General features: G+C 37.0%; 1 protein-coding gene across 1 annotated transcript in view; it reads left to right on the plus strand.

The window, feature by feature from the left end:
- EMCN (endomucin) overlaps positions 1-17,147 on the plus strand; it is a 96,491-nt gene that overhangs the window by 62,259 nt on the left and 17,085 nt on the right. The window contains exons 6-9 of the mRNA XM_022582429.2: positions 11,093-11,185; positions 11,617-11,670; positions 13,531-13,626; positions 17,117-17,141. Of these exons, the coding sequence (XP_022438137.2) occupies positions 11,093-11,185; positions 11,617-11,670; positions 13,531-13,626; positions 17,117-17,141 (268 nt within the window). The remainder of the gene's footprint in view (positions 1-11,092; positions 11,186-11,616; positions 11,671-13,530; positions 13,627-17,116; positions 17,142-17,147) is intronic.

Here is a 17,147-nt window from a genome sequence, read left to right on the forward strand (position 1 = left end):
TTTATCTTCTACATAATAGATCAAATGAATAAAGAAGTTATTTTTATATTGTTAACTCTATTTCACCTTATCGCCATATTTTTTATTCTTATTTCCATCTACATAGTCTAGAAATGCAACAGAAAAAACATTGGGAAAAACAAAGCAAAACAAAGCATAAATATAGTACATCCAGGCAAAGAGGGTAGCTTTACATTGGCTGGTGCTTTGCACTGTTCTGGAGAAGTCCCGTCCCCCCGCTTCATGGATTGGTTATCAAGGAGAAGTTACAGATGAAAGACAATTGGGAAGCTGACAAAGTGTCAGCTCATTTTAAGGGGAGACTGAAGCATCTTTTATTTTGTTTAAAATAATGGTATTAACATAATGCCAACTTTAGCTATAATTGATTTTTAAATGTAATAAAAAGCCCATTTAGACTTTAATTTTGAATTATAGAAACTAATGCTCCTAAAACAAATAATAGGCAAACCACTGATTTGAATAGCAGACTAGAAGGAAATGAGGTTGATTCTATCAGCTGTAGAAAAGTCAGTCTCAAACTTCAGATGTATGTTTTGGCTGAAGACTAAATCCAGATACACTCAAAAAAATTCACAAATATTCACCCATATGATCAAGGAGAGGCATCTTCCTTAAAATAATTAGCATTTTTCTTTTAGGTAAAGTTGAGGTAGACTTCTTGACCACAGAATTATTAGTATTGCTTCCTTCCATAAATATGAGTTAAATATACATTTAATTTTTGACTAGAACATACTGAGTTCTCATGTTTGATACCTTCTTTCAGATTATGCATCTGACTTCAATTTTCTTGAAAAATTATGTTTTTACCACTCTCTTCAAAAACTATTTTTAAGGATCTAGAAATTGTTGATTGTTTTATGTAGGATCTTTTTTTGGAATTCAGGATAAGTAAGGCAACTATATATAAAATGTGAATTATAAGCAACTATACATAGATATGACATTCAATTTTATGTAATAAAGATAAAAGAAAGATAGTCATAGTTAGATGGAAATGATCAGTCAAAGTCAGAAGACATGTCCATTCATCCCATTCAACAGAGCAAAGGTAGTATGAATGGACAACTGAGTTTAACAATGCTAAGCATGAGGAATTCATGGTCAATATCTAAAGCATGTGGGAAAGTCTAACTTCACCTGACCACTGTAACATACCTGGTGAGACTCCAAATTTTGTATAATCCCCTGCCAAATATACAGAATGGTATATTCAACCAATCACCACTAACTGAGGCATTCAATAAATATTTGTTCTGTTCCATCACACATAGCATTAGCTAAGAGTTTGAGTGTTACATGGAGCCTGCCATTAGGGGTTACTAAAGACTAGTCAATATTATAAATAACTATAATCACTCCAGCAGTCATGTAGGTATAAAGTGATGTGTCATAGATGAGCCTCAGATAACCTTATGCTAAGATCAGAGGAGGAAGAGAGTTTTTTCCCTTTAGCTGCTGTTGTGGTATACATTGGGTGGGAAAAAGCAGGTTAAGAAAGATGAGGAAGGGGTTCATGAAAAAAGCGACCTTCTAGCTGCCAGATTTTTCTACCTACTCATTTTTTTAGCTCTGAATTCAGAGCTAATGAGGAGATAGAAAGACCCACTAAAAAGTGATGAAAAACTGTTTATTCCCCAGAGATATATGCAGCCATCATGCGGCCATTACAACAATTTAAAGCAATGACAGAATTCACTTTTCTTTAGCCTTATCATTTTCTCACAGACAGGCAGAGCTAATAATTTGTCCTTGAAAATGAACCTCTTGATTTCTTTGATAAGAGACCTCAGCTCCAGAGAAAAATGGAACAATATGTCTCAGAGTATTGGGAAAGGAATAAACCATCTGCCCTTAACTTTCTGAAAAGACAACTATATTTGTCAGGGTTTTCCAGAGAAACAGAACAAAAAGAATATATATATATATATAGTATATATATATACTATATATATATATATATATATATATAGTATATATATATATAGTATATATAGTATATACTATATATATATACTATATATATACTATATATATATATAGTATTTGTATATATGCATATATATGTATATATGCATGGGAATCTCTAAAGAGATTGATTATGAAGAATTGGCTCATGCATTACAGAGTCTGAGAAGTCCTAAGATCTCAGTTGGCAAACTAGAGGCCTGGAAAGGTAGGAGAATGGATGGTATAGTTCTAGTCCGTCCAAAGGGCTGAGGGCCAGGAGAGCAAATGGTGTAAGTTCCAGTCTGAAAGCTGGCAAGCTCAAGACCCAAGAAGAGTCGATATCTCAGTTCAAAGGCAAAGGAAACACTGATATCCCAGCTCAAGGCAATCTGGCAGAAAGAGTTCTTCTTACTCCAGGGAGCCTTTCTGTTCTATACAGACCTTCAACTGATTGGATAAGAGCCATCCTAATGGAGGGTAATCTATTTCACTCAGTCTACTGATCTGAATGTTAATCTCATCCAAAAACACATTCACAGGCACACCCAGAATAATGCTTGACCAAATATCTGAGAACCCCATGGCCACGTCTAGTTGACACAAAAAATATCTCACCACAACAACATTCTCATAGTCACCAGCACAGCTTGTGAAAGTTCTCATTGTACCCATCTTCTTGACTTTCTCAACTGTGTTTCAGGACCTCAATTGTATTGTAGACATTAATTTTGATGGAAAATCAGAAGCCAGTACAGACAAAAGTCCCATCAAAACTGACTCCTGGCCTTTGGAAAGGAGGATGCTCTGTCTTGGTTCATTCATTATGCTTGACATCTTACATAATGCCTGGGATTGGTTACTCATCTCTCAGAATCCATATAATGTGAAGCATGAATTATTTTTATACAGAGGATTACTTACCTGAATGTTTGAACTTTGAATGACAGAATCTTTGTTCAGGTAGAACTTTGTTCGGGTAGAACTATTGACAGATACGATTGTTCAGGTAGAACGTACTCAAACTAGAAATATACCCATAGCGAAGTGATATCCAGAGTTGTTTTTATTATCTTGGAAATTTTATGCTGTTTGAAAATTAGTTGAGAATAAAATAACTCAGTTATGGAATGAAAAATATATCAATATTTATGTGATAGGGTCTGGCATAAACTTCCACTTAGGAAATTGTATGAATGTATAAATCTAGGTATGGCTATGTGGGTTCTTCTCTAGTTCAGGGATCTGATAACTCTCTAAGAAGTGCTCGGCCCTGTTCTTGTGGCTCTCTAGTCTACACTGAAAGGTCATAAAAACTCACAGTCTCAACTGATTAGCTAGCCAACACTCACTTTAAGAACCAACACATTTCAATGATATTGCTAAGGGTGTGAGCTCTTCCAATGAGCTCTACAATGTGCTTTATTTAATACACTAGGAATAATTCTGTCTGCTTGTATGTATATGCAGAGTCTGGTTTGGCCTATTGAAGGAAGGAGGTGTTTAGTTTACCTTGGTAGGAAGAATACCTTCTCAATTGGAGCCGAAATTGAAATAGATAATATTTCGTGTAACAAAAATAAGAGGCATGCACTTATAACTCATTCCGACTGAGGAGCAGAGGCTTAGGCAGCACAGAATTGTGGTTGACAGAACAGAGTCTAGAGTTTGCATTCGAACCCCAGCTCTGTGTGACTTTGAGCAAATTATTTATACTCTCTGGGCTTCAGTTTCCACTTTATGAAATGAAAATATTATTAATACAATAGTGAGTGTAAAACACTTAGAACGATGCCTGGCACACAGTGTCCCATAACTTGAAAATAAAGTCCTTTTTAACATTTTCATGTCCGTGTTTTGGATCGCTTACGCTCACATTCTCAGAAAGCATACGGCACAGGAAGAGTTACACGTTGAAAAGCTTCTCAGTGTTTTCAGGTCGTACTATCCAAATTGTGAATTTCAGGTAAGATGATGTATATATTTTGGGAGAGAGATGAGAACATTCTAAAACTTTCAGAATGCTGAGAAAAAAATTTCACTGGTCTCATTGATAATGATACCATTAACAAGTAAGATGAACTCAACTCACTTGAAACCTGTTGGTTGCACGGCATAATGGAAAGGAAACAGATAGGGTTTTGAGTCATACTTGGCTTATGTCTTAGCCCTTCTACTTATTGCCAGACATGTTACCTTATCTCTCTGAGCCACAGTATCTCTCATCTTTAAAGCACATAATAAAAATGTTTAAGAATAAGGTGAGTTAGCACATATGGAAGTAATTAGCAGTGCCCCATTCATTCTTTGTGCATTGTATATAATTTTCTGGAAATTAATAACTATTTATATTAAGTCACAAAAGAAAAATATGCCCTCCTTCTTCAACGTATATTTCTACAGAGTTACCTAAAGTAAACAAATCTCTAGTCACAGTTATTACTGGGTTAGAGGATGCTATTACTTCTGGTTAGTTATGCTGATGGCCCAAAGCAAAGTGAAAGAACTTTGAGATAAAAATTGTTTTTGCATAGCTTGAAGTGTACAATTAGGTCAGAAAGTTCAGGTCTGATGAGAGCAGAAATTAATTTTTATCATGTGAAGGCAGAAAAGTTTCCTTTTGTCATTTTGCTCATTAAGTAGATGAGGGGATCCCGTTAAAAGTGAAAATGCAGACTAGCTATAACAAAATCTGAATTGAAAGGAACCCTGACAAGAATCTAAATCTTAAAGCTAGAAGAGACCTCAGGGATCATACCAGCATATTCCCCTCCCAAAACAGAGAATGGGACCAACCATACTCATAGCATTTATTGACTGGGCCACTGATGTGCCACTTACTTATATAATAGATCATTTTCCACTCTGATAATGAAAGCCTAGAGTAAACCATGCTCCCTTTCCCTGAGTGTCAGGATGCTCAGAACCAATTCTTATGGCCAACACTAGCAACCGTATTGATGCTTGGTATTAACTCTTAGAAGGAGCTTATTTGTTTCTTCCAGTTTCCTTTGTTCTGATTTCTCATTTTTATTTTATTCATCTTATGGCCTATATCATTGCTTAAGCACCTCTAATTCTTTCTGTTAAGAATTAATTTATAAGTAAAATTCAATTAACAATAACATGGTATCTCTTATTTTAATCCTTGACGTACTGTTTGTTTTTTTCACATCAATCAACTTTGTGCTGTTCACCTTCCCTGTGAGAGCTCCTTAAATGAAATAACTATCTCATGTACTCTGTTGTATTTCCTTCAGCATCTACTGTTGGACCCAGAGTAGGTGTCTATTTTTTTCTATTACTTCAGAATGAATGAAAAAAATTAATGAGAATGATTTTAAATAAGTACCCATCCTAATATTAAGGCAAAAAAGGAAAACACATGAATTCACTTCCTCCTCAACAATAGTTGCGTCTGCTGCCAAAAAATTTGTTTGTCCATTCAGCAAAACTTATGGTCGCTACTTGTACACACTCTCTAGCGTTTGGGAAATATCAGTGAGCAAAATAAAGATTCTTGCCCTTGAGGATCTTATATTCTAGTATAAGTATAGACAAACTATAATCAATACACATATTAATTAACCAAATTATAAAGCAAGGTGGGAGGTGATAAGTGCTATGAGAAAGAGAAGATGTAGAACAGTGTAGAAGGGAGGGATTATGAGTGCCAGAGAGGTGGGGACCATTTTCAGTATTGAAAAAGTGGTCAAGATAAGTCATAAAAAAGGTTTGAGAAAATACAAGAAGGAAGTGAGCCACCTAATATGTGGGGGAAGAGCATCTAAACAGAGCTACAACTTGAGGAGAGGACTGGTGTGTTAAATAAACAGGGCAGGGAGAAAGGCAGGGGATATACCAGGCAGATTACCTAAGATTTGGTGGGTTATTTCAAGGACTGTGATTTTTTTCTGTAAATGGAATGGAAAAACACTGAGGATTTTAAACAGAGGGGTGACATGATCTGACTCATGTTTTATAAGTATAACTCTGATTGCTGAGGAGAGACTGTCAAATGAAGCAAGACTATCTTTTGCAAATTTTCGAGGAGAGAAATGATGGTAGCTTGGACCAGTGTGGTCATAGGGTCATAGGGTGGCATGCAATCTCCAAATTCCAAATATATTTTGGGGGTGGAGCCTATACATATTCTTGATGATTGCATTTGGAATAGTATAGAAAGAGATGAATCAAAAATAACTCTGAGGCTTTTGGCAACTGGAAGGAATATCTGCCATCAGCTAAGATAGAAAGGCTGCAGATAGAGCAGAAATTCAAGTTTCGACATGTTGAGTTTCAGATTTCTATTATTTGCCATGATTATGAATCTGAAATTTAGGAAAGAGGTCTAGGCTGGAAGTATAAATTAGGAGATTATTTGCACTGATATTCTATTTAAACCTTGAAATTGACTGAAATCACCAATGAAATTAGTGTAGTTAGACATGAGGACAAAGGACTGCATTCTGGGGCCCTCCAAGACTGTGTCAGAAAGAAGAGACGAAACCAGCCAAGGAGACTGAGAAGAATAAGACATAAGGTAGGAGAAAAACCAGCAGTGTGTACTCTACTGGAGCCACATGAAGAAAATGTGTTAAGGAGGAGTGAATGAGTTATTGTGACAAGTGCTGGAAAGTTCTTTTTAAAAGTGAGACATGAATCCATCAAATTGCAGTTAGAGACCAGTTCCAATTATTTATAAATAATGAGAAAAATGAATAAGCATTCCGTTCAATTGAATTTAGTCCCTCAAACACATATCAAATGCGTACATATCAAAAAGAAGAATAGGAAACATGGTGAAATGAAAATAGAACACACAGTTTTATTTTCTTTCTCACACTAGAATATTTTATCCTCTACGGCCTCTCACACTTTTTCTCCTGTTAATATCTGTGTATGGTATGCCTTCCTTTAAGGAAGGTTTGAGAAGGCCATCAGGGACTCCTCCAGCTCAAGTCCCTCCTCAGGGAAACCCACGGTTCCCAGGAGCAGACCTGCTTTCATATACTTGCCAGGCTCAATCACTGGCTGGGAGCAGCCCGCAGAAGGTATGGCATCAGCACAAACACAGTGATGGAATTCAGAGAGCTGGTGGGGAACCTCGGTCAATTACACTGTAGTTCGCCTTCCATGAGGTGCATTCTCATAACCACCAGAGGTACCCTGGGACATCAATAAGGTCTTCTGTCTTTAAAACTTCCAATGATTTACCTAGTAATTGGTTTACAGCAAGAGCCAAATGTGTTCCACTGTCAGATGGCAATAGGGTAAATTTGTTTTTTTTTTAACTTTTTACTTTATATTGGAGTATAGCCAATTAACAATGTTGTGATAGTTTCAGGTGCACAGCAAAGGGACTCAGCCATACATATACATGTATCCATTCTCTCCCAAACTCCCCTCCCATCCAGGCTGCCACATAACATTGAGCAGAGTTCCCTGTGCCATACAGTAGGCCCTTGCTGGTTATCCATTTTAAATATAGCAGTGTGTACATGTCAATCCCAAACTCACCGACTATCCCTTTCCCCCATTTTCCCCCCGGTAACCATAAGTTCGTTCTCTAAGTCTGTGAGTCTGTTTCTGTTTTGTAAATAAGTTCATTTGTATCATTTCTTTTTAGATTCCGCATATAAGGGATATCACGATATTTCTCTTTCTCTGTCTGACTTACTTCACTCAGTATGAGAATCTCTAGGTCCCTCCATGTTGCTGTGAATGGCGTTGTTTTCATTCTTTTTAATGGCTGAGTAATATTCTTTTGTGTGTGTGTGTGTGTGTGTGTGTGTGTGTGTGTGTGTGTGTATATATATATACCACATCTTCTTTATGTATTCCTCTGTCGAGGGGGATTTAGGTTGCTTCCATGTCTTGGCTATTGTAAACAGTGCTGCAATGAACATTGGGGTGCATGTATCCTTTTGGACCATGTTTTTCCCCAGATATATGCCCAAGAGTGGGATTGCATGGTCACATAGTAGCTCTATTTTTAGCTTTTTAAGAAACCTCCATACTGTTCTCCATAGTGGCTGTACCAATTTACATTCCCACCATCAGTGTAGGAGGGTTCCCTTCTCTCCACACCCTCTCCAGCATTTACTGTTTGTGGATTTTTTGATGATAGTCATTCCAACTGGTGTGAAGTGATACCTCATTGTAGTTTTGATTTGCATTTCTCTAATAATTAGTGGTGTTGACCATCTTTTCATGTGCCTTTTGGCCATCTGTATGTCTTCTTTGGAGAATTGTCTGTTTAGGTCTTTCCACTTTTTGATTGGGTTGTTTGTTTTGAGGATATTAAGCCTCATGAGCTGTTTGTAAATTTTGGAGACTAATCCATCAGGTAAATTTGGGTATACATTATTACAATAGACTTGGTTCTTCAAGTCTCTTTATTACAACAGACTTTATTCTGAGGTCTCTGCCTCAAACAGCCTACTCCAATTTCTGGCCTGAAGTTTGCAAACTAAATTTAAGTCATAACATACCATATCTGCAATTCAATAATCATTACAATCACCAAAAGTCAAGGTCTAAGAGCAAACTGATGTCATCTAAGAACACCATATACTCCAGTTTCTCCAGTTCCTGACTAGATCAAGGAAGCTTCTGAAAACATGTAAGTGTCTGAAGAGTCATATAGCTTTACACTTAGAATACCTGAGAAAATTAGATAAACTGACTTTGGTGAAAGACACAACTCTGTAGGTGCCTAATCACAATATAACAATAGGATATTATTATAAAATAATATATTAATATAATATAAATTAACATAATTTTATAGTAATTATATATATTATATCCATATCAGTATCAACACTTCTAAGCAATTTAAATTTATTTTTACTCATTTAATTTTCACAACGCTATGATGTAGAAAAATTATAATCACCATTTGTAGATGTGGAAACTCAGACACAAAGAGTTTAAGTGCCTTGCCTAAGATTCCACAGCAAATAAGCGCTAGAGTCAGATTTGAGCCTGCGTACTCAGTCTTCAGAATCATGCTCTCAACCATCCACTGCACCTCTCCTGTACCTCCTCTGCCGATGCCGCTTTAGTAGAACGTGGCATAATACAGTCTCAGTGAAATCCACAGAAATCATAAGCTCTGAACACACCCTGGCTCCATCTTAATTGCAGGAAGAAGTACATTAAACTCACAATTTATGAATTCAGCCAAGACCTTTAATTTCATCAATATGATCATGCTAATGGACAGGGTTTCTCAAACTGTAAGTTAATTCCCATTAGTGGGTCATGACTAGTATTTTTTAAAATGAAGTAAAAGAGACTAGAAAACACCAGAAATCATTCAATGTAATAGAGGTGAAGTGTGTGTATGTGTGTGTGTGTGTGCTGGTTTCAGAAATGATTTATTAACTAAAGTTTGCGGTTAAAAGAAAAAGAAATAAGTCTTTGTTCAAGGAGCCAACAAATCCTCTTTTAAGAAGGGTTAATTCTATTGCCTCCCTGTGGATCATTAGCAATAATGGCACTGGACAGTCAACACGTTTTAACCTTTTAAGGAGGAAAGCTTGGAGTTTCATCTGAACCAGATAGATTATACTCAGAACTGTAGCCGCCACTTAGCCTGTCTATGAGAAGGTAATAAGGTAGAATGTGGAGTCTTGAAAATTAACCCTTGGGAAATCCCAGGGGAATTAATGCCATTGGTTATTTAATCAGCCATCTCATTCTCTACCAACACAACCAAAAGACCATTCATCCTCACTAGAACACTTGACACTGGAAAAAGCAACTAAGTACCGAGGTTTGAGCTAGTTCCCACTCTTGTATTTAAGATTCCTTTTTCTGCCTGCTCAGTGCACGAGCCTGACATTTTTCTTTGTTCTTACGGGCATATATCTAGCTTCCTCCCACAGATCTCTTGCCTGGCAAGAACAGAGTCTTAACATTATTCTCCCCCCACAAATGTCAAAAATGCATAAGCATGCAGTGCGTGCTGGGCTGTGGGTGACAAAGAGAGAAAGATACAAGGCAGTCATAGGCAATATCAATTTCTTTCATGCAATTATGCATGGCCTTCACACTCCTAAGGGGGCCATAATTGTAAGAGGTGCCTCTTAGTTTATCCAAGCAGTCAGCTACATCTTACTGCATACCCACTGTGGTCAGAGCTTCGTGTGGTGGATGGTGGGAATTACAGCCCTCACACTCCAGGAGCTTGCAATTCAGTGTAGAGACAAGGCAAACAGGTGTGATTAAAAGATATTACTTCATATTTCAAGAAAAAGAGAATTATTTTTCCAAAAATGTTCAAAATACAAATTACATTTTATTACAGATTCACAAGAATAAACGTTGTACACTTAGAAAACATATAATTATCTATGTTTCCTTGAAATTTATTGAGATTTATGAGTTTTGAATAAATTTTTATTTATTATTTTTTTGTTTTAGTCCTTCTGACTAAAGATGGCAAATGTTGACTTATGCAAACAAATAATAATAATCAATTTAAAATTAACGTTTGCCATGGTAAAAAGAGCATGGACAGTGGTCGAAATGCATCCAAGCAGCAGTTACTCTAGAAAAGGCATACAACTGTAAACCACTGCTGAGATAAAAATGAAGGGATCTTCTATTATTGTTTTCCCCAGTTCTTCCAACCAAAGTCTCGATTGCAATCTTTCTCTTTGACCACTAAGAAACGTTATAAAATCTGAAGTCCTGGGTATTTATGTCCATTTTAAGTATTTATAGTGAAAAGAATCGCTATCACTCAAAGTTGTAATATCTAAACTGTGATTAGTGCTTCTGCATGGGTTTGCATTCTTATGGGAGGCAGAACTTCATGCAGTAGGTGATACAGTCTGTAGCCTAAGATGAGAAACTTGCTCACGTTTCTTTGGCCGGTTTTTGAAGGTATACTACTAACACCCAAGTTTTCTCATTCCAAATTTAATCATCTCTACAGGAGGAGATAGAGTGAACTCATGATTTAATGTATAATTGTATGTATCCCATTATTCAACAATAAGCAGTTTTTTACAGATCATCAGAAATGCAAATTGTTTGAATCTGCAAAGAAATCCAGTAAGAAGAGCAAATACTATAATCTGACGCTACATTTATCATTTTCCTACAGTTAACACTCTCCAACCAGATGCGTCACCTTCCAGAATCCCTACATTATCCTCAATATCAGTAACAATTCTGGAAAACATCTCCCAGTCTCAAGGTATGACTTCTGTGTGTATGAGTGGAAGCTTGCTTCGCCTGACCCCTCCTCACCAAGAAAACCTCACCCATTTAAAAAACAGCTTATTGAGGTATAATTTATACACAACAAAACTACACATCCTCAAACAAGGGAGGGGACACGAGGAAACTTTTGGAGGTGATGACTCTGTCTAGTGCCTTGATTGTGGGGATGGTTTCATGGGTATATGCATGTGTCCAAACTCATCAGATTGTATACATTAACTCCCTACCAATCTTGAGTCATGAAACAGAACTCTTTCAGAGTGAGATAAAATGTTTTCACTCCAAGACTCATACCTATAAATCACAGAGGCTTACCCAAACGGGGAGTGGGGGAGGTGGGGGGAGGAGTGTGAGAATTGGCACACATTAACCAAAGGTGACTTTTTTTCTTTCTTAAAATAATAGGCACTGAGAACGCAAAAAATGCAAGCTCTTCTTCAACCAGCCCCTCTTATTCCAGTGAGTAATATGTGCGTCTTCATTCAAGGCAGTAGAACTGCAAAAAGTTTGAATGTTACCAATAAGGGAAGGGATTCAACTACAGACAGCCTTTTCTCAACTTTACTGAACCTGCAATCCCATTATAATCCTATATAATTGCCACCTACTTTGAAAGTTCCCTCCCATTGAGTCTGGTTTTAATAAATACACTTTGGGGAGTTTTTTTTTTCTTACCTTAGTGCTAAGCAGCTACCACCGGGGTCAAGGTGAATTGATGGGACTAATCTCTGATAAGCCAAAGTGCATGGGCAGAGATTCCATAAAAATGAATTTTCACCTTTACAAAACTTTATCTTAATGTTAAAAATGGCCTTTTAAGCAAAGTTCCATTTTAGCAAAAACATATATATGTCAGCCACTGTTTATGCTAGGACTGAATAGAGAATATTCATTAATTGCCCTGAAAATTAAGAATAAGATGAATATATATGAAGCTGTGATAATAAAAGATTATCTTAGGTTTAGGTAAAGTCATTCCATTCAATAAGTCAGTATTGCATTTACTGAGCTGCTGATTCATGCCATCTTCATTTTGGGAGGCACTAATGATCTCATGTAAGGTCTAATACGAACCCAGCAGAACTTACTTAAAACAAATATTTAACCATAACAGTGAAGTGTAACCCACCCTACAAATGAATCTCCTAGCTGTTCTCAATCCCCCGGTAAATATAAGGAGTACGTATGCCCACAGATGAGAACACCTAACTAAATAGTAACTATAACATCTATATCTCCACTTATATCCCTATGACAGCTTTTTCCTTTCTTCACTCTTGTTTTAACCTGGGAAATGACTGTCAGAAAAGAAGGCAGATGCTAAAACACACAAACAAACAGCAAAACCCTTCTTTTGATGAGAACAGCAAAAACTCACCCTAGTTTACTGTAGCAACGCCACTCCCCCAAGCAGACATTCACAAATACACACATGCTTATCTTTCTTGGACCACATTGTTCCACCATGATATCCATCTATATCCACTTATGTTATTGTATGCCTTTTTAGTCCTAAGATATTTTTACAGAAAGATATTAGTGATTTTTTTTTTAAGAAGCCAGCTTTATGACTAGAGCATTTCCACTAGAACCAGTAGAGGATATATATTTCTTTTTCTTCCAGTTTTATTGAGATATAATTGACATACAGCACTGCATAAGTTTTAGGTGTACAGCATAATGATTTGACTTACATACATCATGAAACTTATCACAATAAGTTAGTGAACATCCATCACCTCATATGGATACAAAATTAAAGAAATAGAAAAATGTTTTTTCTTGTGATGAGAACTCTGGGGACTTGCTCTCTTAACAACTTTCATATGTAACATACAACAGAGTTAATTCTATTTATCATGTTATACATTAAAACCCTAGTTTTATTTATCTTATAATTGGAAGTTTGTGCCTTCTGAATGCCTTCATCCAAGCTATGTATTAGTAACTTCACTATAAACTAGTAAAGAATATAAAGTGTGAATATGGTTCTGACCATAGGGGACAGCTTCTTCCCGGCCGGTCTCCCACCTCCTCATTCCTTCAGTCACCAGGAAAGTGGGAACTGTCTTCCTTAGGTTTGGAGTTTTATTTCAGAAAGGCTACAAGACTGACATCAAGTGGATACATCAGAAATGACAACTAGGGCAAAACCCAGGAATCAGATAATTATCTTCTTTGCTTAAAAAAAAAATCTTCTTTTAAATAAAATGATGTTTAAAGAAGAAAGGAAGCATACATGCTTTTCCTCAGTTCATGAATGATTTGTTGTGAAATTCAATAGCCACTCTAACTGACAATGTCTCCAATACTTTTTAGGTATCATTTTGCCTGTGGTTATTGCTTTGATTGCAATAACACTTTCAGTCTTTGCTTTGGTGGGTTTGTATCGAATGTGCTGGAAGACAGACCCAGGTAGGTAACAGTGTTTTGTTTCATTTTGTTTTCCTAAAAGGAGAATAAACATGCTCAGTCTAAACTTGAATTTAAACTCTTAAGAGGAGAGAGGCATTATACACAGAAACGAACTGCTGTATTGCTTGATCACAGAGGTAGAGGGAAAGGGGCAGAGAAATCCATTGAATGCCGGTGAAGGTAAGGAGTAGAAATTAGCTACTAATGGCAGATAATATCAAATATGGACACATTTTTTTAAAATGAAAAAGTCCTGGTTTTGTGGGTGGTCAGGGGAATACGGTAGTAAAGAAGGCATAAAGTGACATGCGTTAACTATAGCGAAGATTTGTTCCATTTCCGTGTAACAGAGAATAAAGGGAAGTATCGCTAAGAATTTCCCTTTGGGACCCATAATTTCAAGAAGAGTGTTTTGTGACTTACTTCCCTCCTGGGAGGCACAGCTTCCTTCCTATGAAGGTGTCTTCCACAACTGTGTGTTCTGCTAATTGAATCAGTTCCTCAGGATTGAACGCTATTGCAATTTTTAGAGGGATTCTAGCCCAACAATTCTTTATTATCCTCCTTAATCTCTCCATTGGCTTTGGAAAGTCTTTCTTCTTTCATTTAAAATGACACTGCCTTGTTTTACAACCTCACTCTTTTTCTTCTTTTTGCTGCTTCATCTTCTTCCCCCTGCCTCTTGAATATTTATGATTCCCATAATGGCATTACATTTTAAAGTCTTTTTTTAAATAAACTTTTAAACCTTAGGATAGATTTAGATTTACAGAAAAGTTGTGAAGATAGGTAGAGAGTTCCCATCTACCCTTATGATTAATATCTTACGTTAGTATGGTATATTTGTCACAATTAATTGACCAAAATTGATACATTATTAACTAAAGTCCCGATTTTATTGAGATTTCTTTTGGTCTTTATTCAGTCTTTTTTCTGTTCCAGGAACTTGAGGTCTCTTTTTATTTCATGCTTCCTCTGAATCTCCCTCCAGTTCCTGGGAACTCGCCTATGTTATCTTAAACTTCAATCTATCTTTCCATTTCAGACACCTTCCTGGTTGTATAATGTAGTGCCATGTATTCTGCTTCATCCATGTTATTCCTTCCCTTGGAATGTTCAGCCCACTGCTTAACTTTTATAACACACCTTAACTTTTATAACACACCTAATCTCCATCTTATCCATTAGGATCTAGCTTAAAAACAAACAATCCATATTTTTTTGACACCCCATCTCTTTAAGCAGAGTGGAGTGTTCTATTACTTCTAATTCCACAGAATTTAATGATAGTATTCATCACACTATAATATAGTTACTTCTCTATAAGCCTGCTTCCCCTGAAAGTCAAACATCTTATTCTGTCTAGGCTGCTGTAACAAAAATGCCATAGATTGGGTGGCTTAAACAACAAACATTTATTTCTCACAGTTCCCGAGGCTGACAAGTTCAACCAACACACCATCAGATTTGACGTCTGAGGAGCGCACTCTTCCTGGTTTTCAGATCTGCCTGTGTCTTCTTGTGGCAGAGGGGACAAGAGAATTCTCTGGGGTCTCTTTTATAAGGGCACTAAGCCATTCCTAAGGACTCTGCCCTCATGACCTAATCACTTTCCAAAGGCCCAGCATCCTAATACCATCACATTGGGCATTAAGATTTAACATATGAATTTTGAGGGAACACAAACATTCAGTCCATAACTTCAGGCAACCCCTCCAAGTCACAAACTACGTATGACTCACATGGCATTGTGCATAATAAATAGCAGAGAGAGCCTTATGATACGCTTGTTGAGTTAAATTTTGTAATTTTCGGTAAAATAGAACCTTTCCTTTCCTCACTTTAATTCTAAACAGTTCACTAACAGAACTCTACCTAAGTCTCATATACTGTTAAAAAATAAAAATGAATCATTTTTATGAGCCACGCTCTTCTTTGTTTACCCCATGGACAATGTGCCCCCAGGACACTAATGGATGCTGTTCCTGAGGCCAATCCCTGACTGTGCAGGGCACGGACAGTTTGGCGCCTGAGCAAGACAGTGCAAGGGAAAGTAATGATATGAAAACAGCAGTGTTCATTTTAGCTCTTGCTGTAAAATAAGAAGAAAACAAATCAACGTCTTTCCCTCTGGGAGTTAGTGAATAAACTTCTTAATAAAGTCTGAAATATGTTTCCTCACTCAGTTTCCAGAGGGGAAATAGCATTTTTATAAATCAGTTTAATTTCTCTAAGTTTCTAAACCACCAATCCTATCTTTTATGGGAACTCAACCAATCTAGTTGAAGCCAGTGGGTGTTGAGTATACAGGATAGGGAAAAAAACTGTGGGCTAAATCCATCAGTAAAAATACCCTGTAGTGAAAAACTGCTTTGCATAGGAAGATTTGCAAATAAGTTATTTGAAAAGTTGACACTTTCTATTAAAGGGGACTTTATAGGTGAACTGGATTGTTGTTAAAACCCTACTGATGGTAGGGAAGATGAAGTTAGATCTAGTTGGTGAACAGCATACCGTGCCATGAATTAAATTCTAGGGATTAAGATTCATGTTGGAGTAACTTAGCCAAGGTGACAGAAATAGCAGTAGCCAAAATTTTCGTGGAAATCAACGTCTTTATAAAACAATGATGGTCAAAGTCAAGAGAATGATATTCAAAAGGCATATCCTGATACGAGCTACCTTAGAGATGAAAAGAAATCCAAGAGATGGGAGCCGAGCCATGGAATAAAATCACAGCAAAATCCGGAATAAAGCAAGGCCCTTAAGTGATTACATTAAATATTTTGCCTAACAGGCCACAGGTCAGTGCATGGTTTGACCAGCATGATCTGCTCCCGAGAGGCCATGCTCTTGTGCAGAATGAATCACTCTGTGTTCTCACGAGCCGGCTTGCTTTCTACCGACCCTTGTGGAACAGCCTGGCAAAGCGGACAGAAGATTAGTTACAGTTAGTAGGCTCAGTGACATTTTGTAGGGCACTTCTGAGAAGCTGAAGCCGTGGACTTCAGATGCAATTAGAAGCAATATCAGCATCGTGGCTCACCACAGATACAGAGATTTAGGTCCCCAGAGAGAGCAACATATAAAGAAAAGCCAAAAATTCAATTCTTTGTTTTAAGAAGGTAATTCAATACTCTGAGAAGAATTTGTTTCCAGAGATACTGAAACCTTTTTTGGTGTCTGTGGGATGTACAATAATGGATAATAGTTCCACACAGTGATACGAAACTATAAGATTAAAATTAGTCCAGAGCTAAGTTCAGTGGAGTTGGCCTAGTTGAGACTATACCATGAATGTATTAGCTGTGACTGAGGAATGAGTAGTCACCACGTCTGAGGAAATGGTCAGTGGGGCGGGGAATGGGGCGAGAGACTGAAAAGTTAAAAATTGGCTTTAGAGACATCTTTGAGCAGAAAGTGGCAGGGGTCTCAGGTTTTTTGCAGCTAAGCTCCTCACAGCTCTAATAACAATTCCCTCCTCTCCTAGGCACACCTGAAAATGGAAATGACCAGTAAGT

This window comes from Delphinapterus leucas, chromosome 5 (genome assembly GCF_059928025.1).
Source record: "Delphinapterus leucas isolate spDelLeu-1000000601 "Yukka" chromosome 5, BTC_Dleu_Yukka2, whole genome shotgun sequence".
Lineage (NCBI taxonomy): Eukaryota > Metazoa > Chordata > Mammalia > Artiodactyla > Monodontidae > Delphinapterus > Delphinapterus leucas.